The sequence below is a fragment of the Primulina tabacum genome, chromosome 5 (assembly GCF_025594145.1).
Source record: "Primulina tabacum isolate GXHZ01 chromosome 5, ASM2559414v2, whole genome shotgun sequence".
NCBI classification, from domain to species: domain Eukaryota; kingdom Viridiplantae; phylum Streptophyta; class Magnoliopsida; order Lamiales; family Gesneriaceae; genus Primulina; species Primulina tabacum.
In genome coordinates, this window is record NC_134554.1 from 15,341,027 (window position 1) to 15,362,201 (window position 21,175).

Below are 21,175 nucleotides of genomic sequence, written 5' to 3' on the forward strand. Positions count from 1 at the left end.
ATCAAGAAATACTAAGAAATACTTTTTTACAGCTTTTCAGAGAAAAATAAGCATTTTCCTCATGCTTGTTCCATCTAATTGTTTTCAAATGAATCCATTTAACAATGTAAAAAATATCAAAATGTCATAAAAAAAATCAATCAAAATTACAAAAAATATAACTAGAAAAGTAAAGTACTTGAGAAATTTCTGGACAAATAGACCCGTAAAACTCGCTAGGTTCTTTACATTAATGGCTTCAGATTAGAAACTGAAGATCTGACAAATTGTGAATCCGACGAGAGCTGTACGTACATGGACTTGAGAGTAGTATTTCAGATCTAAATCTGGCTCTTTCTCCTTCCGACATAGGTGACGAATGGTCCTTTCGCCTTTAGTTTGCGCTGAACTTTGGTTTTCTTTAGCAATGAACCGTTTCACTCGGAATCGATCTAGAGATGTCGAATCTCTGCCGTTGCAGGTCCTTCTTCTTCCTTCCGAGTGGTTTTACAGGGTTGCTTGATGTGGCTTTCGAGTGAGCTTGGGGATTCGATCGAGGTAAGACAAATATTGAAAACCAGTTCCAAACCTTTGTAAAAAATAAAAAATTCTTGGTAGAATATTCCTTTGCTATGTGGCCCTCCTTGGCCTAGTTGCCAGAAATCTTTTGGGAGGTTATTAATATGATTTTTGGATTGATTTCAAATTTCACTTAAATCAAGAAATACTATAATTAATAGTTTTTGGTTTGATTTCAATTTCTTCGTTAAATCATTTTGGAGTATGATTAAATTACACGAGAAAAGGCACTTTTCAGTTTTCATGATGTAATGATGTGAAATTAACTGACCTCTTGGTCAAATTGGCATCACCTCTCAAATAAGGGAGAGATCTTGGGTTTTATGTCCACAATATCCCCCACGTCATAGTGTTATATATATATATATATATATATATATATATATATATATATATTATATTGAGTATTATTATTTAATTATAAATTTGGTGTGTTTCACCATGTCCAACTCACTAAATCTCTCAAATATTGACTCCCTCAAACTATCTATTCCATTATTCACATTTAATTATTTTAATGGTACTTTTATCCGGCACGATTTATGTTTCAGGAACTTTTATTCTGCATTTAATTGTGACGGTGATAAATTAAATATTTATTTGGACTTACAATTAAATTATATATAATATATTGTCTAAATAGAGATTATGGTTATTTACTAACTACGTTGGTGAAGCTATATATACTTAAGTTTACAAATATACCTTCATTTTTTCACACACAAAACAATCATAAGCTATGACTTGAGAGGCAACGAGTCGGCCACGAAGTTGTCTTCTTCAATTGACAATCCCATGCCTCCTCCATTAGATTGACATTCGAGTGGTATATCAAAACACAATATTGTGAAGTTTCAGCACATTTGTGATATTGTTCGCTTTAGCATGTGGTCTCATGGATTTAAAACACATCAAAATAGTTGTCACACACATAAAAAAAAAAAGATTCAGTACTAAGAATTTAAGGTATCAAGATGCATAATAAACTCTATATATCAAATATATAATGTTTTAACAAAGTGAAAAAAAATGTAAAAAACAATTAGTAATACAATACATTTTTTAATCATGTTTGTATCACATTTTCTCAACATACTTCTTATTTAACTCAAATATTATTAATATCTCCACAGTTTTTAATTTATTCATGATATTTGTTATTTTTTGGGCAAATTTCTAGCAAGTATATAATACATATGCATACACATAATTGGATTAATATTGGGATCAAACTGCTGTTTTAAAATATATGAAATTAATTTGGGCCAGATATTAATATATATATATATATATAGGCTGGGCTCCACCCTAGCCCCTACAGTACTTATGCCCTTGCCAATATCTCTCTATCGTTGTTTAACGATATAAAATTTCACATAAAACCCTTAATGTAATGGTCCAGCCTTTGTATCATATTGTCTGTTTGGCATGTTGAATCACGGCTTTAAAACGTATCCCAAGAGGTTGTCATACTACCATTTAGAGGGTCCTTAGGTGAAATTCCACGGCGAGAAGGCCCTTAGGCGAAATCTTACAATGTCGTGAGGCAACGAACCAAAACGAACAATATCAGAAGTGAGCTGAACTGCTATATTTGATATCTTAGTGCTCCGTGTAGGCTTGAGATGGTGGGACAAACCTTATCGAGGACATTAAGTTCCGAAAAAAAGTGAGATAACTCTTAGACGAAATCTCACATTGACAAACTGCGGATAAGATATTGGACATTTAAATGAGTATGTGACAACCGCGTATGATGCGCTTTAAAAACAAATTGATTGGACCGTTACACTAGAGAACCAATAGATATATCATTTTATATAATGGGATTTTATTGTGTTTCTTGAGTTTTCATTTTTTCTTTTTATCTTTGGGGTTTGTGCGATTCCACCAAGGGTGCCTTGATTGCAGTAGTGAATACGAAACTTACATGTTATTTAATATTTGAATTTTCAATATCTCAGTAATTATCCACAACTACTAGAAAAGTGACAAAAATAGGAGAAATTGAGATCATTGCAAAAAAAAAAAAAAAGGATTTTGTTGAAACGGTAGATTTGAATAATACCTTGTCATTCCTTTTCACCTCAGTGGAAGGAATAGTTGAGGATATCATCCACAATGTGAGGCAAATCAGACATTAAATCTCACGTTCATGACTGAAAATTTAAGAAAGTAATCAAAGTTGATGATATGAATCCAGTAAATAAATATAAGCAATTCAATTTTAAATAAATGTATAGAATAATTAATAGTTGAATAGAATGTGGAGCATAAAGTGTTTTTGGTAGGATTTTTTATGTTATTTGAGTACATTATATATATTTGGAATATTATAAGTTATTTGATATTTTGTTTATATTTTATATATTTTTCTTTATTAACAAAAAAATAATATTATTTCATGAGTAGGTCTTTTGTGAGACGGTCTCACGAAACTTTATCTGTGAGACGGGTCAACCCTACCGATATTCACAATAAAAAGTAAATTTTTTAGTATAAAAAGTAATACTTTTTTATGGATGACCCAAAGAAGAGATCTGTCTCACAAAATATGACTCGTGAGACTGTCTCACACAATTTTTTTACCTTATTTTATTGGTCCATTTTTTCAAGTTCGTTTCGAGCCTAAGATATATCAGGTGGGGCTCTAATACCCTTTATTGTTTTATTCCAAGGTTTTGATTTCAAAACAACCCATTTTCACAACTTGCAGTTATTTTATTTCACGATGCTACCAACTTTATCATATTTTTTAAACTTTCTCTTTAATTAATTTTTTCATAGTATAAAAGGGTTCAGTCAATGCTACTAAGGAGCGCTGCCCCCTTCCAGTTATTTTTTGACACGTGTCAATTAAATTTTTTTTATTTAACAAAAAAAATCAACCATGGTTCACTTTTTCAAAATTTTGCTTCTCTCTCTCAGCATCAGCCGTGGTTTTTTTATTTCTGAAACATGCTCATCTCATTGAATCAAGCAAGCTCTCTCTCCACAAAAAAACTTCTCTCTTCCCGTTCTTTTTCAGCACGGAAACAAGCTCCTCTCATTGAATCAGGCAAGATGAGGCTTTTCCTTGCCACTGTACATTTGTTTTTATATAATAGAGAAATTTGTGTTTGTTTCAAGAAATTTGGGATTTGTTTTTTGTTATTACTGTGAAATTGAAGATAATGGCTCGAAAATTTTCATTTCTCCGAAATTGTATGATAAAGATATAAGATAAACCGAGAAACTCACTGAAAATGTGGAAACCAACTCTCAAGTCTAGACTCTTTGTGTGTGTGTGTATGCAGTATGAGAGTGTGTGTATCTGTGTGTGTGTGCGGTATGAGAGTGTATATCTGTAACAAGGCTCTCAAGTCTAAACTCTTTGTGTATGTGTATGTGCGGTATGAGAGTGTATGTGCGGTATGAGAGTCTAGACCCTTCCAGTAAAACGAGCACCTCCAATCAAGCATCAATTTAAGTAAAACGAGCACCTCCAATCGATACACAAAATCTTTTTGCAGAAACATGTATATAAGAATACACACATGTTACAATCAAATTATTTTATTGTTTTACTCTCATACCGCACATACACACACATAAAGAGTCTAGACTTGAGAGCCTTGTTACAGATATACACTCTCATACCGCACATACACACACACAGATACACACTCTCATACCGTATACACACACACAAAGAGTCTAGACTTAAGAGTTGGTTTCCACATTTTCAGTGAGTTTCTCGGTTTACCTTATATCTTTAACATACAATTTCGGAGAAATGAAAGTTTTCGAGCTATTATCTTCAATTTCACAGAAATAACAAGAAACAAATCCCAAATTTCTTGAAACAAACACAAATATCTCCATTATATAAAAACAAATGTACAGTGGCAAGGAAAAGCCTCATCTTGCCTGATTCAATGAGAAGAGCTTGTTTCCGTGCTGTAAAAGAGGAACGGTGGACTCCTAGGTTTTTGAAAGAGGTTTTGAGACAGAAAAATGGAAGAGAGGTTTTGAAATTTCCGAAATGAAAAAACCACGGCTGAGAGAGAAGCAAAATTTTGAAAGAGTGAATCATGGTTTAGTTTTTTTGTTAAATAAAAAAAAATTAATTGACACGTGGCAAAAAATAACTGGAAGGGGGCAGTGCCTCCTTAGATAGCATCGACTGAACCGTATAAAAGAAGCCAACATTCTCTTTTCTCATCCAATGCAAAGGTATGTTTGGTATAAATTAAAATAATCCTTAATTTATCACATCAAACATAATTCTATTTGGTCAACACATATTATATTTCTGTATCTATCTTTTTTATCACTTTTTTTTATAATAATTCAATAACTTTATCTTTCGAACCAAGCGAGCCTTAACCGTAGTAAAATATGATCCAACTAATATATCTCTTTTATTTTTTCCTTTTACCCAATATAATCTAATCTACTGCGTACTTCAATTTCTTTTTCAAAATGTCATATTATCAAAATATTTCTGAAAATATTTTTTAAATTTTTCATTATTTTTGCAACTTCAATTATATTAAATTATATTAGATTCATTTTCACCTTTACAACATAATCAAAAACTTGTGTGAGACGGTTTCATAAGTCGTATTTTGTAAGAATGATATTTTATTTGGGTCATTAATGAAAAAATATTACCTTTTATGCTAATTTAATTTTTATTTTGAATATCCGTCTCATAGATAAAGATTCATGAGATCGTCTACAAGAGATCTATTCTTACACATATTGATTAGATAAGTTATTTTATGTGACGTTACACACACAATGCATATCAGCATATGTAGGTTGGAAGTAAATATTAATTAAATAATAAATATTAGACATACGTTACGGGTAAAATGAACAATTATAAAAATCTTCAAAATTCCCGGCAGGTATAAAATCTCTTGCTTCCTGAAAACAACAGTTCTTTATTCAGATCTCCAAGAAATTAACCACTTTTTCCCAAGAAACAATGGTTCTCTTTACATAACCAGATTCACAAATTACGTGCCTCATTTCATGTATATGGTGTCGTTGGGCTGTTAACAGGTGTCCCTTATTTTTGATCCAGGACACTTGTTATACTTGCCGTGACTCGTTTACATAAATGCATTTTAAGAAAAAAGATTCTTGCTTAGATATAATTTTTGGGTAGTGGTGCATTTTGTTAATTTCATTGCAAATTATAGCGAAATTGAAGGTTATGGGAAGGGTGTTGGAATTTTGGGCTGTGATTTTTTCTGTGTTAATTTTGAGAAACTGGGTCGTTAAAAGTTTTGAATTTGATGAATTTTTTCGAGAGAATAGAACGGATGTCTCGTTCTTGGAGTCCGTGTCAATTTTGGAGAGTGTTTATGGAATGTCTGTTTCAGCTCTCCCTTCAAATGCTCTAATGGTGGGTCTTACTCTTGTTCATGGAGCTGCTGCCAAAGGCGCTGGTATATATCTCTCTCTCTCTTTATGTATGTGTGTACGTGTGCGTGACAATTCTATTGAATTCTGGCTTCTTCTGCTTTGTTTGGAGTTCCTTATTTTATTTTTGGGGTTAATTTTCATGATAAACTTGTAACTGACATTGAATTTATTTTCTTGTTTTTACTTTAGTTTTTCTTGCAGCCATTGTTTTTCATATTTATGCATTGGATCTCAATCTATGTTTCTTCTTTTCTTTCTTAATTTTGTAAAGCTAGATTTCTGTGGTGGTGTTTTTTGGATAGTAATAAGTAGAGTGATTTTATTGTGTTCGTCATTTTTCTCTTATCTAATGCATGATTCTTGGAGTGCTTGAGTTGATTTTGTTATGTTCTCACATTATAATTCTTTGAAGCCGTACTTTTAGCCTGCTACTATGTCAATGATTTTCCAGAGATAATCCTTTGACATTAATAACTATTATTTTTTAACTTTCTCACCGTTCTACCTGTGACACTAAAGTGTTTGGTAGAATATAATAATAGGTATGATTTGAGAACAATAACCATTCCATTTATATTTTTCATTTTCATTTTATCTCCTCATAAAAATTGAGTTAGTCGTCAATCTATAAATGCTAAAAACCCAACACGTTAAAGATCAAATAAGCTAAACATTATAAGATCACTACTAAATGGGCTTAACCTTAAATTTCAATCCGCGACCTAAAAGTATTCATATATAAGCATAATGTTAGATTGAGGATTCAACAAGATTAATGCAATGGGTAGCTGAATTACTTTGGTTTTGGATAATAGATATTTCATCTTTTGGCTATATTTAAGTACATTAGGAATTATGGTCTTTGGGAAAAGTTGTAATAATCTATAATGGTCCACCACTTTATTATTTTAAAAGTAATTTAAATGATAAACAATAAGTTAGTTGTATGATTGACCTTATTCTTGGTGCATGAACTTTTCAGTATGTTTGGATGGAACATTACCTGGCTATCACTTGCATCATGGCTTTGGGGCAGGAGTAAACAGTTGGCTCATCCAGTTGGAGGTGTATTCACAATCTCAACTTTGTGAATAATTACATTTAAATTCATTTTACTTTTCTATTTTACTTCTGATCGTGCCTTTACTCAGTTAGTAATCATAAATATTTTGTTAACAAGAAAACTACATGTCAAGTGTTTGGTTGTTAAACAGACTCTAGAACCACTCTTGTTTATTTAGATTCTCAGCGTCCATAATTAGCATCATATTCGCACCTTCTAATTTCTTAGATTCGTGTAGCTTTGATAAAAAAAAAAAAGCCTATGAAGCTCGTATTAATGTAACCATGAAACTTGCACGTGAAATAGCTATGTGTCACTTATTGAAGTGGAGTCATTATATTCAAACATAACAATATTGAAATATACAAGGTTGCTTCTCTTCCCTGTCTAGGTATTCATTTTTCAAACTTCTATGAAACCTTAAAAAATTAATTTTTCTTGTGAAGTAACTAGTGATTGATCCTTAGATAAAGCAAAAATAAAAAATTTAGTTTCTCCCTACTGCCAAAAGACTAACCATGCTTTAAGTTTATGATATTGGGACTTCAAGTTCCTTTTTCAGTTGGCATAAACCACACATAGCTATTTTTTTTACGTGTACACATGAATCTTATCAGCTGAGTCGCGTGTCAGGGTGGAGGATGGTGCAACAGTATTAGATCGTGTGTTTATCATAAAAAGACACATCGAGGGTCTTCAACCTATTTTGAAAGACAACTTCCATTTACAGGGATACTTAGCAACAGGGCTGAAGAAAATCCAGGTTCATAATTTCGTCTTCAATAAAACTGTGAAAATTCTGTATATCAGCTTTTTTCATCACTTTGTCATCTTAGTTTTTTACATGCAGATTTTTTTAACTGGAATAGAGTAAAGATACGATATTGTGATGGAGGATCCTTTGCTGGAGATGCTGAAAATAAGGTTCGTAGCATTATCTTCCATATAATTATTCATCTATGATTTGACAATTCGACTTACTATGGCACATACCATTGATCTTGCTTTTTCATGCTTGCACCAGTTGTATCGGGCAAAAATAAACATGCTTTTGCCTCTCAAATTTTGTTTCAGCTATCTGGATGATGTGTGTTTAGGAAGATACTGACATCATACCGAAGTAGATGGACACTGGTTGTTTATAATGGCTTAAAGAATGAAAGATGTGCTGTGTATTGATAATTTTTACTATTTCCAAAATTTTGATATTTGAAATAAAGATTTTTTATGGGACTAAAGGGAGTACCACATTGGATATGGCTATGTCCATCTGGCACAACAATTGAAACATAATAATTGAGCTGATGAGCAGTTAAAAATTGTTGCATCGTTGCTAACTAGAAATTTACAGCCATGCGCAGAGTCCTGCATCAAGCTTTGAAATGCGTTTTCTCAGGTAATATAAAACATGTTTCTGCAGGCTGCAGGGTTGCAATTCAGAGGTCAACGCATTTGGCTTGCAGTTATAGAAGAACTTATGTCCAAAGGAATGCACAATGCTCACCAAGTAATAAAATTTTTTTTATCTGGTTGCAACCTTTTTGGGTTCCTTTTTCCGGTTTGATATCCCCTTTTGATTTATGTAAAGCATTTCAGGCACTTCTTTCGGGTTGTTCAGCGGGTGGTTTGGCTTCCATACTGCACTGTGATGAGTTTCGGATTTTTTTCCCGAGAAACACTAAAGTGAAATGTTTGAGCGATGGTGGATTATTTATGGATGCGTAAATTCTGTTACATTTTCCTTATTTTCTTTTGTCCAACTATACTCCCGTTCTTTTGAATATGTTTTAATTTTTTTACAGTGTTGATGTATCTGGTGGTCGTGCAATCAGAAATTTCTTTGCAGGTGTTGTTAGATTACAGGTGTTTATTCAATTGAACTAATTTTCCTTGATCTTTAATTAAATTTAACTTTCAGCATTTCTGTCCCCGTGTACTAATGATGTTGAAGCCCTTTTTTGTTATATTCAATATCAATATTTTCCTTATTTCAAGTTTACGTTACATATATGATTAGATGAAGGATTCGTGTATGATGTTTTTTTTAACATTTGATGTGCATGGTTCTTTGTTCACGGTACATATATCATATATGTGACTTTAATAAGGAATTTAACTGATGAAAGTGTGATATGTAGGAAGTTATAGCATTGCGCATAAGGCTAGGAATATGGGTTTGTAATGATATGGGATTGCAAGAACTTGAATGTTCTGATACCATCAATTTGTAGTTAAACGTTTTTGAACGGTAAACCAGCTGGCTTTCTTCGAATTCTATTCCTTTGGTACATAACTTGTTACCTGTTTTATCAGGGCTTTGGCCAAAACCTGCCAAGCAGTTGTACCAACCACCGTGATCCTACTTCTGTGAGACTCATGCTTCTATATGGACATTATCTTATTTTGTTTTGCAACTTGTGATATCCTTATTTTTACAAATGCTTTCCCTTGCAGTGCTTCTTCCCTCAGAATTTAATCGCCAACATTAAAACCCCTATATTCATTCTTAATGCGGCCTATGATTCATGGCAGGTAGGACGCAGTTTCTGTTCATCAATTCTCTTTAGTACATGGAGTAAACCTATATATAATGCATCAAAATTTATTATTCCTCTTGTATTTAGGTCCAAGAAAGCCTAGCTCCTCCAACCGCTGATCCACATGGCAATTGGCGTGGCTGTAAAATGAACAATGAACTATGTTCCGCATCCCAAATCCAATTTTTGCAAGGTGGATAAGTTCTTCTAGAATTTGTTAAGCATTTTCTTTCCATTTTTTTCTAATAATTTATGGGTGGAGCAGGTTTTAGGTATCATATGCTGAATGCTGTAAAAGGCTTTTCAGTGTCCCCACGAAATGGGTTATTCATAAATTCTTGTTTTGCTCACTGCCAGTCCGAGAGGCAAGATACTTGGCTTGCAGATGGCTCTCCAGTAATTGGCAACAAGGTAAGCAGTGAACACCGTTATTTCTCAGAATTCATTTGATATATTGAATCCCCACTTCAGGTTTTCACACAGTAAAAAAAATGATGTGGCTACTCTTTGGTATTGATTTCAACTTATACTGTGTAGAAAGCGTTACTCATCCACTGAAATTTAACCATCGAATCACCCGTTGTTGATCGACTCATGATGAAAACATTTCAATCGTATGCACTTGGTGGGTCAAGTCACAATAGAAACTCAGGAGAGCAATTATTAGTTCGGCTCGAAAAATGTTTAAAACATGATGCTTTAGTTTGTATACGATTTTAAAAAATTTGAGTTCCACTATAGATTATAACTTTTGGTAAAAAGACGGTAGTTTCGACATGTTTTACTATTTGAAAACCTGGTAGCTTATTTTGTACATCTACTTGTGTCGATCATGCAAATAATTATTCTGATAGTGACTCTGAGTACTAATGTCGAAACCGTGGTACCATCTCTAGTAACTTCTTGACGCAATATGCAGGCAATTGCGATTGCGGTCGGGAACTGGTATTTTGATCGAGCAAATGTCAAGGCCATCGACTGCGCCTACCCGTGTGATAAAACTTGTCACAACCTAGTATTTAGATGAAACCATGATCACTCGTCAGCATGAGCTATGAAGAAGGAAATACTGCTCTAATATGCAGGCAAGTTTGTGGTGGTGAGTGTACTCTATAACTATGTAGACCTTATAACAATAATGATGCGGAGAAAAAAATTAGAGGCAAATTTGGGTTGAATATGACCTTTCGTAAAGGTTTAGATCCAAAATCATCATACGTCCGTGAATTTTTGGGTGAGGTCGCGTATAGTTTGTACGTGTTCGGGTTCGGGTTCATGATAGGCATGGATCTATGTCGTAAAATAAGATCTATATAATGGGTTTACCTAGGGATGGAAGTTTCCCACCGGTTTGGGGTCCCACATGAAAACCCGAAACGATGACGGAGATCTTCGATTTTTTGTGTGTTTGAAAGATTTTTTAAAATCCCCGAAATAGTTTGGAGCATATATGGAATTATTATTCTCATCTCCGAACTCATCCTGAAAATAATGTTAATAATAAAATAATATTATTATTAGTATTAACAATATAATATAAATATTATTATTAGTATTAATATTACCATTGATAATAATATATAATAATAAGTTTTGCCCTGAAAAAATCCTTGAATCCGTCCTCGTCTTGTTTCATTAATATTTTGAAATAGATATGGATGCAGGACAAGAATTTGATCCCCACGGTTTCCCCAACCCAAAAAAAAACCAAAAAACGGGGATCGGGTGCGGGAATCGAGGGTGGAGATGGAATTCGAGATAGAAATGGAGATGACAAACCCACCTCCACCTCATCCCACCCCTCTCACCTCACCTCATTGTCATGCCTAGATTTCCCCATCATATTAAAGTTTGAAAATTGAGAACGATTTCTTATCATATCAAGAAAGAATAAAATTTCAACCCCACGACGTCAGAATAAACAATAAAATAAAGAATAAAAAAATCAAAATATTTTTTTTAAAAAAAAATTTAAAAGGAGAATCGAGAATCATAAAATCCTACAATTTGCATCTCTTCCGGTCCTTGCCAACCCTCCAAGGAGACTGTCGGTGGTGGCTGCTTCGCACGTGGAATCCACCTAGGAAGTTGCTTCAATAATTATCTTTTTCAAGCTTTCTAAAAAAATAATGATAAAAAAAAATTTACTTCAATAGCATTTAAATGAAATAATATATTTATAACCAAATAATATATCCGATTTTAGCTAATAGCTAACAAGAGATGGTTCGTGGTACTTGCAATATGTAGTTCGGTTAAAAAAAAAAAAAAAAAAAAGGTAATGAGTTTCTTAAAATAAAAATAAAAATAAAAATAAAAGTTGTCAATTATTAAATTTGAAACAGTGAGTGAGAAGAAAAATGAAAGAGAAATGTGGATTATAGAGTTGAGTGGTTAATGAGTATTTTGAAATTATAATAACCATCGGGGTTTAAATTTAATTAATAATATATAATATAGATGTAAAATAAAAATATAAAATGAATTTTTGGTTTATATAGAATTTATACGTGACTACACTAAATAAATTGAAGTCAACTATACGTGTGTTCATCGAGACAGCTACTGTTAATTTAATGTAACACATAGAAAAAGAATTAATATTAAAGATTTTATATTTAAAAGTTAGAGAAAAATATTACCAATTAGAGAAGGATAAAAAAATATTGCAATCCGTTTATGAAATATGTTTTATATTCTTCTATGTAATGAAAATTAAAAAATTTATCGAGATTATTGGGGAGAAAAATCATTGCACTTTTTTATTCATTGTTGGAGTAAATTAATATTAGAACATGATATATAATATAAATTTTTTTTTGTAGTCTTTTAAAATCCACACCTCGCGCATGTCTCTCGAATTTTTTGAAGCAGGTTTTTTTATGCCGTCTCACGGATCTATTTTCGTGAGACGTGTCAACTCTTTCTATATTTATATAAAAGTAATACTTTAGACATGAAATGTAAATTTTTTCATGAGTAATTCGAATAGGAGTTATGTCTCCTTCAGTTATTTTCAACAAATTTTTTTTGTACTAAATCTTGAAAAGATTAAAATCATTGAACACATTAACTACTTCTTACAATTCTTTTATATATCATTATTTATGATAATTTATGTTTATAATTAGCTTTCCAAACATAATCTTAACATCTGTACAAACAAATAAATATATTTATACATTTGAAATAGACGGAGAGATATACTCGATGCTATATTTGAAGCAACACCTTTTATTTTATTTTATTTTATGTTTTAGTACAATATATTCACTTGAATACAATTCAAAATAAAAATACGTGAAATCTATAACGTATTCAATTAAATATATTTTACAAAAAACATAAGAAAATATTAGCAAATGAATTTATCATGAAAGAAAGATAATCTCCAAAATACTTCAAAAATGTGTATTGAACATTATGAATCAAAGATTACAAAAGTTCACCGCCAATGTTCTATTTTCAACAAAGGAGAAGTAAAGAAGAAAACGTATTTAATCAGGATAAAAGCGTGTAACAACTATTCTAATAAAAATTAATTTTTATTTCATAGATATCGTCGTTGTTTTTTCTCCAAAAAAACAAGTTCACGACCCGTGGCCTTCTACCTTCGATCGGCATGCAGTATCGACCCAATATAATGTCTATTAAAATAAAAATTTTCCAAAATGTCGAACAGAGTGTCCACCACGTTAGCAGGTTTTTCCCTGGCCTTACTTTTTATTCGTTTACCAAACAAATAATAACAAATAAAATGTGATTGAGTATCCGCCTAGCTGGTCCCATACGGCAAAGCAACCACATGACACGCCATCCAATGTTAGCTGTACGCATACGACTATGATAATATAATATAATAAAAATAAAAACAATATATAATCATGTTCGTGAAAACAAATATATTCTTCCTCTTCTTATATATTTTATAAATATCGATAATATTAAATAATTAAATATAACTCCTTGGCCATATCTCGTGTAATATAATATCAGAGCAAGTTTTTTTTTCAGACGATCTCACGAATTTTTATCTGCGAGACAGGTCAACCCTACCGATATTCACAATAAAAAATAATATTGTTAGCATAAAAAGTAATACTTTTTCATGGATGACCCAAATAAGAGATCGTCTGTTTGTCTTATAATATTGCTAATATCTATGCTACATAGATTAATGTTAAGTGGGGACCATGTAAAACATTAAATAAGAGTGTGACATTATTTTTTAGGATGAATCCGACAATCACCATTGGCCGAATTTCTTTTTTCTATTATTTTTTTTATATTAAGTGTGAAGATCGAAGAAACAAGACTTCTGCAAAAAAAAAAAATTTATCGGCCGTACACATATTGTCAAAAAAATTGTTAAAAGAAGATTTCTTTCGCTAAGGTAACTTGTTTTAGTCGACAACGTTCATTGAAAACATGCAGCAGATATAATACTCATGGAGTCATTGTAGCGTCTCATTAATCGTCACAGAACAGTAGGTTTTGTTTTGATTAGATCGATAGATTTTAAATACGTGAATTTCAGATGTATATATTTTAGTTATTTAAAGAAGTAAAAACATAAATTTCAAATCAACCTCATATATTATTTCATGTTAATTACGATTGATTCCAGATCCACCTAATAACGATCTCATTTAAAATTAATTTTATTTTATATCATTGATCTGCTAGTTTATTATAATAAACAATAAAATTTGATGTTAAAAAAAATGCATAATGTTTATTTGGTCCGTTCTAGTAAAGTTGCCTTATCCATACAACGCATAGAAAAGGCAGCCAACCGCCATTAAACACGTACGTTCCTGCCTGAATTTCCCGGTCTATAAATCTGTCAACCCCCATTCCCCACTACAACTACTCCTTGGTCTGACCACGTTTCTGTAATATTTCTCTGATATAAAACTTAAAAAGTACCCAAAAAAGAAGAAGAAGAAGAAGAAGAAGAAGAAAATGGCAGGCACAGCAAATTGTATTGATATTATTTTGGCAATTTTTTTGCCTCCTCTTGGAGTCTTCCTCAAGTTTGGCTGCGGGGTTTGAATCTTTTCTTCTTCTTCTTCTTTGTTTTTTTATTACTATTTTTGCATGATAAAAAATTAATTAATCAGTAAATTAAATATGGATTCTAACACGATTCTTGAATTTTATTGCAGCATGAGTTCTGGATTTGTCTGCTGCTGACCATCTTGGGTTACATCCCTGGAATTATCTATGCCATCTACGCCATCACTAAGTAGCGATTCTTCATGGTACGTATTCTTTTTCTCGGTTATTTTAATTTTATTATTCGATTTAAGTGTATTTTTAAAGCTCCGAAATATATGATTGATTAATTAATTAATTAATTAAATTTTTTTTTATTTTTCCTTCAATTTTGGCAGGTGATAATCGGAAGAATTCTTGAAGTTTATTCCCAGTTATGCTTTAATTGATTCCTTCAGTGGTTGTTTCTTGCTTTTTTAGTTTGAATGAATGTAATTAATAATTGCGATTATATCTTATTTAATGATTCTGTTTTACTGTAAAAGAGTATTTATTATAATATTTAACTTAAAAGTCTGTTTGATTAGCATATTTTTCTATCGTTTTAACATTGCATCTCTTTAGAAAAACCAAGAATTTGGATACTTTTTTTTTTTAAAGTCTTTTAACATATAAGTTTTCTAAAAACTTATATACAAATATTTGTGTAAGACGGTCTCACAGGATCGTCTTTTGTGAGACATATATCTTATTTGGGTCATCCATGAAAAAATATTACTTTTTATGCTAACAATATTACTTTTTCTATTGAATATCGGTAGGGTTGATCTGTCTCATAGATAAAGATTCACGAGATCGTATCACAAAAGACCTACTCAAACTTATATTAGATCATTGATCCAATCGCCAAATACTACCGAGTAAAAATCATCAATAATAAATCGCAACCAATGTTTTCATAATCAATGTATTATAAAATTACTATCTGACTCGACCTTAATGATATTTATACTCTATTTTATGCTATTTAAACTTCACTAAATGTATAAATTTTTTTCAGAAAATGGGATGTAGTTGTGTTCAATGATCCTTTATAAAGTGATTAATAAATCTGAAATATATATATTATTTTATTTTTTTTCTAAGTTGATAGAGAAAATTATTATAATTAAATTTCAAATTTGATATTTCATTTTTAACTTAAGACATTGATGTGATTTTAATTTAATAGATTTTTTTTAGATCATCTTGCATATTTTTATTTGTGTGACGAGTGAATTTTGCTCATATTTATAATAATAACTAATATTTTTTTATATAAAAATAAATATTTTTATAGATGATATAAATAAGATATATATCTCATATAATTAACTCATGAAAAATATATTAAAATTTTTTTGTAACTTGGAATACCAGCTGTCCACAGTTACAAGTGCAAATTACGTGCAATATGCTAGGCGGAAAAAGGGTGGATTCAGCCATGTGGCACGTTACAAGTATCAAACATTTTTTTTTTTGAAAAGAGTATCAAACATCAATATACAAAAATTTTTTAAAAAAAAAACATTATCCTGATACCTTATATCTATAATTGGTATACAAATTGGTTTTTTTTTTTTATTATTATTTATTCAGAAAAAAAAAATTGTCTTTTTTATTGAAAGGACAATTAAAATGCGTAGGTTATTATTATTTGATGTGTCTTCGGAGACAAATTTTATTTTTCTGATAGCAAAGTTGTTGGGTGATTATAAAATTTTGTCAGCATTAATCACTCTATATTATAGATATAAACTATATTATAATATTTGTCATGTATATTTTCCAAGTGAAATTTGGACCACCAAGTAAATTTAAATACACAAATTTTATTTTTTATTATTATTATAATAATAAATGGGTAAAAATAAAAAGAAAATAAGAAGAGAAATTATGAGTATGCACGCATCGGAAATTCTTATTTGCGCATCAAACAAGATACAACGAAATTTAAACTACGACTACAAACATAACACATTAATAACTTATTTTATCGCGAATTGTTTGATCAGTTCTTGTTCTTTACGATTTTGTAGTGAAATCCATCTGGGAATCGGATGATCGGCGACCTCACGATTTTACCTCCTTTTACCATAGTCCATCTACAAAAAGAAGTAAAATTTACGAAATGAATGTGTTGACGTCGCAAATTTTTTAAGCAAGAAAATAGTATTATTACGATCAGGGGCGGAGCTAGAATATCGAGATTAAATGAACATTGATTATGATTAATCATTAATAACTTTTAGAACTCGAAATTTGTCATTTCAAATTTTGAATAAATTTAAATTAGGTATTGTAAAATGTAAATAACACACATTATAATTTTAAATTGAGAGAGAGAGAGAGAGAGAGAGTGATTAATGAATTACCTATATTTTGTGACCAAGACATGTAAAAATGTCGCTATCAGGACTCTGCTATATTCCGCACCCGCACATTGCTTCATACCCGACCCGAACGGCATGAAACATTTTGATACAACACTCGGTTGAATTTCCTGTCATATAAATGCTTCAAGGTCAATACGGTCATTTCCTCCATTTGTTTTTAGAAATTTATATCAATTTTTATTAAAATATAGAGAAATCCACTCTTGGAAAAGTACTCTAAATAATAAAAATTTAATAAAATACATTTATTATGATAGAAATTATTTAAACGATTAAAATTAATATAGATAAATGGAATTATATCGATTAATTATGTAAACTTTGTTTAAATCTTTGTATTATTCTAAAAAGTGAAATATTTTTATTGTAATAGGCCTTTTACAATATTTTTTTTTTAAAACTGAATAAAACTCTATTTATATTTCTATTCAACAAAATAATTTATATATTATTTTATATTAATTTAATACCGTCCATCTCCGAGGATTGAATTTAAGTGGATCCTCGAATTGGCTAGCGTTGAGATGAAGACCAGCGGTGGCTATCATAATCACCCATCCTTTCGGGATCGTGTATCCTGCACAAGATTAAGAATTATAACTATTTACAAACATATAAACGTAATATTTGTGAAAAGTGAAAATAAATGTTCTAAATAAAAAAACATTGTGAATATAACAATAATACCATTGACTGGGATATCTTTCAAGGCTCGACGAAAAAATCCAGGGGCTACGTTTCCAAGCCTGAGCACTTCATTGATGACCTGAAGTGTGAAGCTCATCGATTTGTATTCGTTCCATGTTAGATTTGACTCTGAATTCTCTCTTTTCTTGAGTATATTCTCGTGTTCGGCCTGTAATCATGTCACAAATATATGCCCGTAATGTTGAATACTTTGTTCCAAATGTTGTCAAAAATGATATCTACTCACAATTAATTCCTCCAGCACCAATGGGTTTTCCTCCAGCAACTTGAAAGCTAATGCCAATGTGGTGGAGATCGAATCGGAGGTGACGAATAACAGTCCGAACATTAGTTGAACTATGAAGTCTTCGTTCAAAAACGATTCGGTGTTCTTGTCGTCGATGATATGGTCGAGAAGATCTCCGTGGCTCCTTTCGGATTCCGCAAGCCTCTTGGTCACTACATCCCTCATCATTTCTCTAACTTTCTTGTGTATCTGGTAAGTTTTTCAATTTTCACGGATCAGTAAAAATATTTAACGTAATTTGATGAATGATGTTTCTTTACCTGCAAACATTTATGATGTGCGGTTCCTGGGATATTGATAGGAAAAGACATTAGGCCCTCAACCAAGTCCCTGAACATGTCACTTATCTTATCTGGTGCATCGCCGCTAAATATTTGTTTTGCAGCAAAATCAATAGCCATCTGTCATACACGAAGATTGATTTCTTGATTATTTTGTGTCGTCGTAAAATAGTGTAACGATCGATCAAAAGTTGTGTTGAGTGAGGATTTACCGTGACGGATTCACTTTTAACTTCAACTGATTCCCGACTTGACCAAGTGGAGAGGGTTTTCTGGACCATAGCATGCATCTGAGGGAGGAGTTTCCCTCTCAAGGCCTCGATGCCAAAGTGGTTCAGCGTCAAGTTTCTGGTGTATTTTCTTGAAGATTGACTTGCCTGGTCGAAAACTTCTGCGAAAGTGTCCATGGACCATGTGTCAACTAATTTCCCATCTTGTCTGAGTAGAAAATGGTTGAATTCCGGGTCTGCGGTAATGACCACAGGTCGTCCCGCTACGTTGGTCCGAAAAATAGGGCCATATCTAAGACAGAGCACGGTTAAACTCAAAGATTTTTTCAAATAGAGAGCATAATTTTGGCTAAGAAACAAACGTGACACACCTTTTCATTCTACTTTTAATGAATGGAGGGAGATCCAAAGAGGCACTTGGGATGACCAATTGGATGGTTTCTCCAATGAGAGGCAGGCCCATAGAACCGGGCGGGAGAACTCCATTGCATTTAGGACTCCTCCATCTGTAAATCCAGTGAGTAACATAAAGGGCAACCAGTGTTCCAACAAAGCAAGCAACATATGACAAATCCAATGGCACTTCTCTTGTGTACGAGGAAAATATAAATGTTTCCATTGTGACGAGGACTGTATGTTAAAAAAAAATAGTGTTCGACTATAAGAGATGTTTTGGGAACTTTGTGTGATGAAATTGTTCTTAAAATGTGTGTAATATATAGGAAGAATAGCTAAGAAGTCAATTATGTTATAGATGCTAACTAGGAATAAGATATGCCTTATTTTGGACACTCTAGTGTTGAGAATACATGTTTTGGTTTATATAAAGCCTCGTTGTCTAACATTTAGGAAAAAGACATCCGAGAGGATATCACACATGTTAAAGTTCAATTAATCTCGTAAGGCCAATTTTATCGCCAAGTCGAACACGATAGATCCGTTTAAATCGTTGGATTATGTACATAATATGTACGAGTCTCGCATAAATTTTATATGAGATCCATATCGTTGAGTTAAGCTTGTACGAGTGAGAATATTACTTGGATGAGTGACAATATTCTGAGAAGTTCTAGTGTGTGTGTGTCAAGCTGCTGAAGTTGTGCCGCTTGATCTTGTTGGATAGGTAAGCCGTAAAAAACATCATCAGATCTTAACTGGAAATAATGTCTCTGCTGGGGTCAAGATAGAGAGAGGGAAAAGGTAAGACTGATATATAAGGATATGAGACACATCAACGGACAGACACGCACCTCCTCTGAATCATGGGCGTGACAGCCCGGTCCATTATCACCCAAGTAGATGTACTATATGTTGTTACGAGTATAAGAAAATGAAATTGTCTCTTGACTAAAAATTATACATTTTGACCTAATAGTAAGCTTTTTATCCTGACACGTATAATTAGTGGATAATCTTATATCATATATAAAGAATCTACAGTCTCTTGGTATGACCAATTTGTTAATTTGACATTTGGTCCAGACGGAGTTTTGATGATTATCATATTCTCTTCGCCAATTGTTAAATTATTACATGGCCACTGTTAATTTTGATAATAAATATATTGCTCAAATTTTATAATATTCTAATAACCAACGTGTGTGTAAAATTTTTAATATTAGTTAACACTATATATTTTTTGTGAAATTTTAATAAGTTGCAAAAAAGAATATATGTTGAATGTAAAATAAATTTGACAACCAAATTACGAAATATATGTAGTTTTAGCTTGTAGCTAAAAAAGTGCATTAAAAATATAATATATATGAAATAGTGAAAAACCATATAGTTCATAGGTTTATGCAAAACTATATACCAGACAGTAAATCCTAACCAACAAACCTTATTAATGTGCAATTGTCTAAACTGAAGCGTACGTAGATGTTTTAGATGGTTTGGCTTGAGTTCAGTTTTAAAAAAGTTCGAACATTTTCGAGTTCTGCTCGAATTCGATACATCTGAATACGAATCAAATATTTATCGAGTCAGAACATAAAGATCGCGAACCGGCTCAATTAATGTATTGTCCTAATTATGATGCTCTGAAATTTAATTGCTACTTTAGAGAAGTCTCTAGAATAGCTCAAATAAATGAAAGAGCTAATTATTTTAAACATTTTTGTTCTTCATAATCTTTTGCCGGAAGATATATGCATGCCATTTAAATATCTTTAGTAACAAAATTTAATTACACAGAATTTAGAAAACGAAGTTATAATTGAACGTGAACCACATTTTCATTAAGACTAGGTAAGGTCACCTCAAAAATTGAGGTGTTCACCCATATATAAACTAAAGTGAAGCAACTGTAGATTTCTTTGTAATAAATTAATACAATATATACTGTGATTTTTTAAAGGACTAATCAAGTTTGATGAATTAGTGTAAAAAAACCTAAAAACAAATGAAAATAACTTGTTAATGTTGAATATGGGAAGAAAAAATGTTAGTATTGTAGATAACAAAAGCTATAATAAATGGGTCTATGCATGTGACATTTTTGGGATGTAAACTAACATATTAGATGTAGAAATATATAGATTTGAAAATGTTTAAACTTATAATCTTTAATTTGGTTAGAGTTGCATATGCATGTTGTAACGTGCAAAATATTTATTGAACTTGTTTGAAAAGTAACGTAGCTAACCAGTTTGAATGAAT

At 31.6% G+C, this 21,175-nt stretch overlaps 2 protein-coding genes across 3 annotated transcripts; one reads left to right on the plus strand and one right to left on the minus strand.

The window, feature by feature from the left end:
- The first annotated feature begins 5,464 nt into the window (after window positions 1-5,464).
- On the plus strand, window positions 5,465-10,754 carry LOC142546997 (pectin acetylesterase 12-like). Its single transcript, XM_075655021.1, has 12 exons — window positions 5,465-5,999; window positions 6,959-7,041; window positions 7,673-7,802; window positions 7,890-7,963; window positions 8,460-8,546; window positions 8,636-8,760; window positions 8,842-8,902; window positions 9,353-9,406; window positions 9,494-9,571; window positions 9,664-9,769; window positions 9,842-9,987; window positions 10,496-10,754. The coding sequence occupies exons 1-12, from the start codon at window positions 5,765-5,767 to the stop codon at window positions 10,601-10,603; spliced, it is 1,287 nt and encodes a 428-aa protein (XP_075511136.1). The 5' UTR covers window positions 5,465-5,764; the 3' UTR covers window positions 10,604-10,754.
- Window positions 10,755-16,504: 5,750 nt separating this feature from the next.
- Window positions 16,505-19,291, minus strand: LOC142544848 (beta-amyrin 16-alpha-hydroxylase CYP87D16-like). 2 transcript variants are annotated; one of them, XM_075651880.1, is made up of 8 exons: window positions 18,886-19,289; window positions 18,497-18,806; window positions 18,264-18,404; window positions 17,944-18,192; window positions 17,697-17,865; window positions 17,480-17,586; window positions 16,989-17,116; window positions 16,505-16,718 (listed from the first exon to the last, which is right to left on the minus strand). In XM_075651880.1, the coding sequence occupies exons 1-8, from the start codon at window positions 19,131-19,133 to the stop codon at window positions 16,625-16,627; spliced, it is 1,446 nt and encodes a 481-aa protein (XP_075507995.1). In that variant the 5' UTR covers window positions 19,134-19,289; the 3' UTR covers window positions 16,505-16,624. The 2 variants fall into 2 exon arrangements, with proteins under 2 accessions (XP_075507995.1, XP_075507996.1); XM_075651881.1 differs by lacking the exon at window positions 16,989-17,116 and having other exon boundaries at window positions 16,535-16,718; window positions 18,886-19,291.
- Between the last annotated feature and the right edge of the window lie 1,884 nt (window positions 19,292-21,175).

What these genes read in the sequence shown, in the direction of transcription:
- LOC142546997 (XM_075655021.1), top strand. Translation starts at nt 5,765, where the DNA reads ATGGGAAGGGTGTTGGAATTTTGGGCTGTGATTTTTTCTGTGTTAATT. An exon ending in GTTGGCTCATCCAGTTGGAG is followed by an intron (nt 7,042 to 7,672) that starts GTGTATTCACAA and finishes GTCGCGTGTCAG; the next exon opens with GGTGGAGGATGGTGCAACAG. An exon ending in CCAAATCCAATTTTTGCAAG is followed by an intron (nt 9,770 to 9,841) that starts GTGGATAAGTTC and finishes TGGGTGGAGCAG; the next exon opens with GTTTTAGGTATCATATGCTG.
- LOC142544848 (XM_075651880.1), bottom strand. Translation starts at nt 19,133, where the DNA reads ATGGAAACATTTATATTTTCCTCGTACACAAGAGAAGTGCCATTGGAT. An exon ending in ATTAAAAGTAGAATGAAAAG is followed by an intron (nt 18,807 to 18,885) that starts GTGTGTCACGTT and finishes GCTCTGTCTTAG; the next exon opens with ATATGGCCCTATTTTTCGGA. An exon ending in TTAAAAGTGAATCCGTCACG is followed by an intron (nt 18,405 to 18,496) that starts GTAAATCCTCAC and finishes CGTGTATGACAG; the next exon opens with ATGGCTATTGATTTTGCTGC.